Source organism: Trachinotus anak, unplaced genomic scaffold, assembly GCF_046630095.1.
Source record: "Trachinotus anak isolate AG129_WGS33_773 ecotype Australia unplaced genomic scaffold, CSIRO_AGI_Tana_v1 ptg000025l, whole genome shotgun sequence".
Lineage (NCBI taxonomy): Eukaryota > Metazoa > Chordata > Actinopteri > Carangiformes > Carangidae > Trachinotus > Trachinotus anak.
The window spans coordinates 14,590,225-14,600,000 of NW_027273876.1; the positions used below are offsets into that span (position 1 = coordinate 14,590,225).

At 45.4% G+C, this 9,776-nt stretch overlaps 1 protein-coding gene across 1 annotated transcript in view; it reads left to right on the forward strand.

Annotated features, from left to right (window-relative positions):
* The first annotated feature begins 5,757 nt into the window (after positions 1-5,757).
* fam20cb (FAM20C golgi associated secretory pathway kinase b) overlaps positions 5,758-9,776 on the forward strand; it is a 49,539-nt gene continuing 45,520 nt past the window's right edge. Inside the window, exons 1-2 of the mRNA XM_071462274.1 lie at positions 5,758-6,542; positions 6,816-6,991. Coding sequence (XP_071318375.1) covers positions 6,031-6,542; positions 6,816-6,991 — 688 coding nt within the window. The 5' untranslated portion in view covers positions 5,758-6,030. The remainder of the gene's footprint in view (positions 6,543-6,815; positions 6,992-9,776) is intronic.

Below are 9,776 nucleotides of genomic sequence, written 5' to 3' on the forward strand. Positions count from 1 at the left end.
TTGAATGGATTGCCATCTCATTTTGTACGGATATTTATGGTCTCCAGATTACAAATCCTAACAACTTTAGTTTATCAAAATCCAAGAGAAGTGACCATATCATGCCTGTTTTAGCAGTGGCTCGCAGGATGTTTTTGATTTTAAGATCTTACTGTTGCTGGGAGCTGCACACGTAATGCGTGAATAATAGATCAGACACTAATTTGCCAGATCATGCAATGCAGGGAGTGCGTCAACTCTGACCACTTTCCATGGGCACAGAAATGAAAGCCTTTCCACAGCCGCCACGCACATGCCATGCAGCCAGCATGTTCCCAGCCTTACTTGCATACAATTAAGTACGTAGCCTGAGATCCTTGGGCAAGGGTCTTTTATCTGTTGTTGAGACGTGACAGAACATTTACAGTCAGAACTCTGAAGCAGAATCAGTGACCTCTTTTAAATCTCCTCTTAAAACATACTTCTACTGGAGAGCTTTTCCTGATTTTACATGATTCTTATGGACTGCCCGTCACTGTAACTGGTTTTTATCAGAAATTGTTCTGTATTCTACTTCTTGTAGGATATTGTAGTTGTTGCTTTGTGCCACTGTTCCAGATGAACCCGTAGCTGCTCCTCTGCTTTCTTCTAGGAAGCAGCAACTTCAGCGTTCACCTTTTTCAGACACACCAGCTGAGTGATGTAGGAGGCCTTTACTTTTTTTTGTCTGCTCCTAAGCTTCCTCTTTGCTCAGCAGATCTTTTTTTGACTAATTGAGCCTCTTCGACAGCAAAGTGCTTTTTTATGAAGCTCAACCATCATTTCCAGGGTCACTCTCTCAGTTTGTGATCTCAGGGCCTCTTTCATTGAGCTGCTGGATTTCACACAGAGGAACTTCTTTCTCCTGGTTTTTGGCAGCCTCCTCTCCTACATCCTGTTGTTACTGATCCGTCTGCTGCTCTTGGTCCCTGTGGGCATTACTGGTACTTTCTTAGACCTTTCTTCTCCTTCGCAGCAGTTCTCAGACTCAGAGCCTGCAGCAGCAGCTGTGTATGAAGCTCCTTCGGCAGCTGTAGGCTGGAGGCTGACCTCTACCTCCTCAGCGTGTGCAGAATGGATCCTCTGGCCGGTGCATTCACATTCAGTGTTGCAGGGAACAAGCTTGATGACCTTCTTCATCAAAGGGATGTCTGCGGTTTGGCACCAAGACCCACGATGCCCCTTTTCAAGGCCCGGACCCTCTCGTGCTGCTCTTGTTCACTATGCTCAGTGAAGTTTAGAGTTTGGCTGTGCACGTCTCCAAATCCTCATGAGCCTTCTGCAGCTGCAGAGTCAGCTCAGAGATGTCACTCTCTGTAGTCTGAGAAGTGGCATTTGGTTCCTGTGCCTCTTCCCACTGGGTCATCAGTTCAGTGATGGTACAGGTACAGGTACAGGTCGTCAACTTATGGATTGTGGTTACACTAATGAGAACAAAACAGCCCACTTTAATTTACTGTTTTGCCTTAATTATTCATGAAGGAATACATTGCATACTTTGTAGATACACTAATGCTGGTGTAGAGCCACTAATCTGTAAAGAGCTGCCAAGATGTTGTTTAAGCCTTCAGGCATCCTCAAAGAAACAATGAATTCTCTATGAATATTGGATTTTGTCTAATCGAGTTGCCAATTATTTTTTTTAAACAACTCGCATCCCTCTGTAAGTAAAAACAAAGTGATGATCACAAAGAGAACACGCATCTCTCTCACATGTCCCTAATATGCAATCAAACAGAATGCCAACCTTGCTTTGTGCTGACACCCACAAGTGATGATTGTGTAAACAAAAGACGCATCATTCATTCAAACATGATAAGAAAATAGATAAAAAGGGATAACAAAAGAATACAAACATTACCAAGACTTATTGTGCATTCGGAGTGAAAGGAAGTGCAGCTTTGCCTGAGAGTGGTTCAGAAACAAGTCTGATGATGAGGAAATGTCACTGGGTCTCCTGTGACTGTGGATGTTTTTACAGGAGTGATTTTCATGACAGTTTAAATGTGTTTGGCTCCTGAAGTGAGCAACTGTAAATGGGGGTGAGGAGGCGCTAAAGAGGAGGAGGAGGAGGAGGAGGAGGGTCAAGGAGATGGAGGAGCGGCGAGAGCAGCGTGAGGCTTAGTGGGGCCAACAGAGGGCATTGTTATCTGTAATATCCATTCAAATGCGCCGTATCAGATGCAGTGAGTGTGGCGCTGCTCAGGGATGGAAATTAGTGTTGCTCCGCACTCAGCCCTGGTCACACCAAGGGCAAATTCAGACAAATGAATTTACTCAGACAATACGTATGGAATGCTGGCAACACAGAGGCGTGTATGAATGGCAGAGACAGTGAAGCAGGATGTGAAGCAGAGAGGTCAATGCCTCAGTTCGCCTTCCAACCTGCTCTCGCTTTTTTTTTTTTTTTTTTTTTTGAAATACTAAACAACCGTCAGCATTTTATTTCCATGCAGCTTCAGGGTGACTTTCAAATTTTATTTTAACATGGTACATTTCTAAAGCCTTATACAATATACCCAATGCTTCCATGGTTACAACTGCTGCTAAAATCATCCTCACAGCAGCTGGATCTCACGTAACAAATCAGATGAGCTGTGTGTTGTTACTGTCAGACAGTTACATGATAGAAACAAAAATACTCTCTCTATAACTTAGAAGTTACAGACAGATATATTTTTTCAAAAGAGTTTATAACTATAATTTTTTGAGCTGTCATAACTTCCTTATAAAAGGAATACACCAAAATGAATGTGGAATGCAACCGCACCTGTTTGTGTTATTTGTAATTGCCTGGTATGCCACAAAGCCATTAGGAAAAAATAGAAATTCCTGGTGAAAATAATAGCTACAAGGAAAAATAATGATATTTTGATGTAGGAAGGTGAAATCTGGTAGACGTTCATTTTTTCACAGGGAACAGAGGTGTGTTACGATACGGAGTATCAGCTAACACAATGAAAATGTCATTTGTCATTTCAACTCGGATCACCTCTGGCCTGAATGTGTTTGGAAGACTTTGTACAGTAGCGAACCTCACCCTTCACAGTGAGAGTACAGATAGGAACACGGATAGTGCTATCTTGCTACCCCCCCCCCCCCTCCCCCTCTCTTTGCTATCTAACTGAGAGACACTGTGAAGTGTAGAGGACATAAATCTTGTGTATTTACGACCTGTGCTGTAGTCAGCTATCTGTTAGGATGCCCTGCCCACCTCCTCCTCCTCCTCCTCCTCCTCTGCCTCCTGATCTTGTCTGTGCAAGGTCTAGGTGCTTTTAATACTGTTGTCACATGAGATATCAGAGGATGGTGTTTCTCAATCAGTCGCTTATGTCACAGATTGCAATCAAAAGGAGCTCTGTCAGAAAGGCTTAGTCATGGTGCAGACAGAGGGAGAAATTTGACACAGGAAATTTCAGGTTTCGATCCTTTTGTCTGTGGATTTGTTGATTTCTTGTGCCGCGCTCTGTCGTGATAGCTTGTATTTTTTTGCCCAGCAACTGAATGAGATTATTAATTTGGAGTTGCAAATTGTCATCTCACAACAGTCCACTTCTCTTACCACATCTGAAGCACTAATGTCATTTGACAGCAGATAAAATGAGAGTTAAAAAAACAAAACAAAAAAAATAATAACAACATCCCAACAGCGAGACAGAGAGCGAGGGAATCAAGCAGTCCTCTTGATTCCTCCTGAAAGGCTCAGCTACAGTTGCACAAGACAAGACAGGCCTTGTGAGGAACCATTGACCCATCGACTGCTGAGATCCATGTCTGACTGACATCAATACACATTCATCTTTGCTTGTTTCACCTCAGGCTAGTAGGCCACAGGCTACAGCGGCTGGCATGAGATCTGGATAGGCAACAAGCATCACTTTGTCTTCCACACTCGCGCTATCACTGACATCAAACACCAGCGGAGGCAATCTGATGGACCTTTTTGCCTTGTTGGGAATCAGTCACTGTTAAAGGGCCCCAAAATGTCAGTGGCCAGTGTGTCTTATGCTTGCAAACCCTCCATTACACAGTAATTTAAGGGGAAAGAGGTGCACCTCCCTGATAAACCAGTTCCTCCTGGTGCAGGAGACAAAGTTTGACACCGGACACTCGCTGTATCACACACGCACACAATTTAGAGCCTCAGATTAGCAAAGTTCTCTGTGCTGCTGTTTTAATTTTGTGCCTATATCAGCTTTATTGAGACTTTCTTGTGCATCTGTTCTGTGGTTAGCTCAACAGCCACTGCCATCTCCCTCCCTCCCTCCCTCGCTCTCTGGGCTCTTTTTAATTATAAACTAATCTAGGGAGGTAATCGCATACAGAGTGATCAGTTACTCATGTATATATGCCATATTATGAAATGCAAGCAGTTTATTACCCTGTCCCTCCTGCCTATTTACAGCCACTGGGAAGCAAGGATGCGGCCACAACGCTGTTGCCAATTAGCCGTAAAAAAGAAACATTAGTCCACTGACTGCATATTGGGGGAGTGCTGCGTTTGGGTTTCATGGTAATTTATGCACTCTGTGTGCTTGATGTGGTTTATGGGTTAGAGGTCAGAGCAGCAGAAAAGCGTGGAGTCAGTTTATTTCCCTACACCATGAGTCCCTTTTTTTTTTTATTCCTTAAGAGAGCGCAGTGCTGAAAGGTGCTGTGTGGTTTTCATTTCATGCAGCCTTTAAACATTATTGAAGATATGATTGCTGCTGAGTGGCAGCAGTGCAGGGTGGAACTGGATCTTCAGACTGATGAGCAGTCTAATAGGCCTGTCTAATGTATCATCGATGGATTGACTCGTCCCGGAGGAGACATTTCGGAGGGATTCCAGCAGATGAATTAAAAAGAAAAAAGAAAAAAAAAAACCAAAACAAAACACCGCTTTGCTTTGGCTGCTGCCGTGTGAGCCCCACGGAATATTGGCCAGTGGAAAGACGCCCTCTTCTTGCGCAGCCGGGATGTGCAGGGAGGATTTATTCCAAGAGGAATACAGACAAGCAGTTATATGCTTCACATGGTCGCAGTGTCTCTCTCACTATCCCTCCCTCCCTCTCTCTCTCTCTCCCCTCTCAGCCAATCTGCGCACGGTGACGCTGCGCAAAGGCAGGATCTAGCCTTGGCTTCACCATCATATTTAACACACCCACCCAGATTCACACATGCTACAAGAGGTGCATTCTCTCTCATCCCGCTACACTCATAGAGGTTGGCCGGCCCTGCGGGAGGATTCCTGTCTCCTGTTACCTGTGCGGTTCCTTCCGTCGGCTCGCCTCGGGCGGTTAGCCGGGACCAGATGTGACAGAGTTACGCGTCGCTGGATCCCTGAGGTGGATGAGAGCGCACACGTCGACTACTTCTCGGGGACTTTCCCTTAAAAAAACATTTAAATGTGAAGAGCTGCTCTTCTCGCACAATTTTTTTTTTTTAACCCTCCGGTGTCGACGTCCCAGCTGATCCACGGCGGCTCTTCCTCCCTGACAGGACCGGGGCTGGACGCGCGTACTCGGACCTCTTTTTTGGACACAGGCGTTTAATGGATCAATTTCCCGGCGTGTCACAGGCGCTTTTGGATCCCACTCACTTGCCCGCTGCTCTGTCATCCCCCTGAAATATTCGGTGGTCGACAGGAGAGGCGGGTGGGGGTGGGGGGGTGGGCGGTGGGGTGGGGGGGTGGGAAGCGGCAGCGAGAAGAGGATGTGGCTTGCGCAAATCGACCGCTGGTCTGAACCGACTCGACCTGTTTTACCTGGACACTTGCGGATGATTGTGCGCCTCTGAAATCTCGCCCGGACACTCCGCTCGAATAAAGCGGAACTCTGATGTTGAAAATACAAAGGCTGAACACTGAATCCTTTACTCAAGACGGCAAGTGAAGATGGGTCGTACGTGTTTAATGTGTATTTCGTTAGATTGGCGTCCAGTCTAATAAACATCATCAGCGATGTAGTCAGCTTGTTCATCTGCGTGCTGATCATTTGCAGTAAATACTCACATCTGCTCAAAAGGGAGACCATGAAGATGATTCTCGTACGCAAATTCCGGGTTCTGATCCTCATGGTGTTCCTCATCGCATGCTCCATGCACATAATGATAGACTTGTTACCAAAGCTGGAGAGGCACGGCAACAGCGGCTGCTCCTGCTCCCACACGCCGAGCGAGGAGCCTCAGAGCTGGGGGAAGCAGGGCTGGCCTAACAAGCACACCCTGCGGATCCTCCAGGACTTCAGCAACGAGCCCAGCTCTAACGTCTCCTCACACTCCCTGGAGAAGATCCCGGCTACAGGCGACAAAACGCAGGCTTTCAGGAGGCTGGAGCACCACGGGCTGCGCGGTGACAGGAAGAGACAGTTCCTCCAGGACGCCGCTGTGACCAAGAACATGCCGGTGAAGGGTTCAAGGTTGTTGGCTCTCTATGACCACCCCTTGTATAAAAGGTCCCTGCCGCCTCTGACAGACGAGGACACGCTGTTCAACGTCAACACGGACATCAGATTTGACCCCAAAGCTGCAGAGGATCAGGCATGGTAAAGTGTTTTGCTCATATAGTCCGTTTTGAAAGCAAGCCGCAAGCATTTCACAGTCAGCTCTAATGCAACAAAAAAAAGCCATGATTAAACGTTTTATAATTTCTCTAAAGATCAAAACATCACATGAAAGGGCTTACAGTTTAATTCTGTGCAATCACATTCGTCTAACTCTGCATCTGTGCTCATGGGCTTTAGCACAACACGTTATTCGACACAAAAATCTGAAAAATCCTCAAACTGCACTTTCTTCCTCTTCCTCCTGTCACCCAGGAATGCTGAAGGCAACGTGGACGAGTTCAGCCCCACAGGGGAGCTGACGGCCGACTCCTACCCCAACTGGCTCCGCTTCCACATTGGGATTAACAGATACGAGCTGTACTCCAGACACAACCCGGTCATTGATGCTCTGCTGAAGGACCTGGTCACCCAGAGGATCACCAGTGTGGGTGAGTCATTAAAAAAATAGCAGAGGCGGTGACTCCATGGCAGCAGCCAACAGGGGGGCTTCAGTGCACAGATGGAGGGTTAGAATAACACTTCTTTTAGGCTGACACAAGTTGGGATGACCAACATCATTGGTGACCTGTAATAAACAAGCTGCTAGGGAGCCCAGTGTCTTGACTAAGGACACTTTGACAGACCACTTGCCTGCAGATGGACGTAGACTTTGGTTGTGCTCATGGATTGAACCTGTGCCAATTTGGCAGTTTAATGGCTGGCTGTCTGTGTGTGAGCTGTGGAGAGGTCAAAGTTCAGTTCAAAGGGTCCCCTGAATGAGAAACTGCATCAGCAGTGTTGCCAGGTTTGACTGATCCCAAGAAGCCCGATCACAGCTTCAAACTCACCCAATCATCATAAAAGTAGCCAAATTTTTGGTCTGTATGGAAACACATTTTAAGTTTTGTGTTTTTATTAAGTCTGAAGTGGCTCCAAATATCTGCATTGAGACATCAGTAAACATTTTACCTTTATAACAATGTCCCATACTGATAATGGACGTTAATAAGTGCTGAAAAGGCATTTCGCTCTTCAGGTCCTTCCTGATACAGTACGTTTTGTTCTGAGAAGAGATCTCTCTCTGGACGCCTGTTTTTATTTAGTTCAGTCAGATCAACCCAAAACCATTTAGAACAGAATGATCTTTTTTAATGTAAAAAGTCGACATTTGTAAAAAGCTTTTACAAGGTTTCTATCACAGAGAGACACCGTAACTGAATAACAATTTAGACTGAAAAAAAAACCCAACTTAGCTGTGACTGAAAGGACATTTGGTTTTATTGGTTTTCAGTTATTGCGCATTGAGCTATTGAACTAAGTGTCCCACCAGTCTCAGTCGTATTTCCTGGAGAAGAGGAGAGTTTGGTTCACTGGTCTATATCTGTTTTTGTTTGGCTTTATAAGTGGTTCAAAAGTTACCCAGATTTTCACAAGATGCTCAATACAAATTATAGCAGCTCAAACAAATAGGAAGTAGCCCAGAGGGATCAAAAACAGCCCAATCTGGCAACACTGAGTGTCAGTCTAAAAGTCAGCCAAAGGGGAATGTGTTCCTCTAACGTGCAGGGACTGGGTGTACCAGTGAAGAGTGAGAAGGGGGGGGGGGTTGCAAAGTGATGGACAAGTGTGCTCCCCGCCGCCACAGACACTGACGATATGAACACAATCTTTAAAATGCACGCAAGTATGCAGGGAGATGGAAGTCAGCTGCGGGCTATTGTACGACAGCGCTGAATCTGCACACAAGGAATAATAAAACACAACACACAGTCTTCTCTCAGGCATCCCCACAAAGTGCCACAGCAGAATACATCAAGCCTGGGAGAGCACCTGGTCTCGAAGTGCATCACACAGCGACAGTACGTCGTGGTTTGATTCAGATTGAATGCCGTGGCTTCTTATTTGATTGACACGCGAACATTAAATCTAGCTTCCCACTGAAAGCCGCAAAGCCTTTGGTGCAAGTTCAGGTGGATGCCTGACAGAGGCAATAATCCATCCCGGGGCAGTTATATGGAATCTATTTCTGTTTTTTTTTTCCTTTTTTGGGGGGGGGGGTGTTGTCTTCCTTTTTGGCTCAGTCCAGCTCCCACATTCCAAGAGTGCTTGTCGACTCAAGGTCTCCCATCTCGCACTCGCTGTAAAAAGTGATTGCAGATTTCAGGTTTATCTGCCAATGACAAAACTGTAACTGGCCTGTAGCAAAGATTAACTACTTATCTGGCAGTAGGATTAACTGTTTATAAAACGAGCTCCCGTGCTGCTGGTCACTGGAGAAAAAAAATGTTTCTTCCTCTTCTGCTTGAGATGTTCTCTAATTTTCCCAGATTTTCTCCCTCTTGCTTTCTTGTCTTTCAGCCTGGGTGGATAGAGGAAGCAGTTCTCAGCGTCCCTAGCCAGCTAAATACATGGTGGCTCAATAATTACAGAGCCTTAACACAGGGCCTGGGGCAGAATGGCAATAGAAGCCAACAGCAGTCGGTTATTATCTTAACTTAAAGATAGTATTGCTTGGATATATTACGCGCTGTAACCTCTTTTGACCAATGTTAATCAATGAAGACATAGTGTGCAAAAGCAGCAGATATGACAGTGTTATTACAGATGATAGGAGAAGACTTTAAAGTTGATGGTTGCAGTGCGCAGCCCGAAAAAGAGACAGAGGTAAACATTTTTGCAACGTGTCTTGACAAATAAGGTTTGCTTAGTGTGAGTGGAGCTTGAAATGAAACGTTATTTTCATGCTCCTCGTATACAGTCGCTGGGCATGCATGAGTTCCTAGCAATTACAGTTAGATTTGCCTTTATTTAAAGTGCCTCCGAACTTCCACATGAACACACACAACTTCACAGAGTAGCAGGTGAGGTCAGACGGACATCGATCCTTCCACTTGTAATTTTCTTTTTCCTCCGTAAACATTTCACTTGTCCGCATGATTCCCATATGTAGAAATAAATGAGAAAATTGATTGAGAAGGTTGTTCTTTGGCAAAAGGCCACCAAAACACAATTTGCAATCGATCAGTTGAAGAAATAACAGACACAGTAGCAGCTCTGCTCTTTTCTTTTTCTGTGAATTTCAGATTGTTGTTGCTCTGTATAGCCCTCGTCCTAGCACTGAGCGCAGTCCCACGAGGGCCTTTAGACTGCATTACTATGTTCAGAAAGGGAGAAAACACGAAGGACAGAAGGATGAATAGAAACACAAAGAGACAGAGAGAGAAAGAGAGAGAG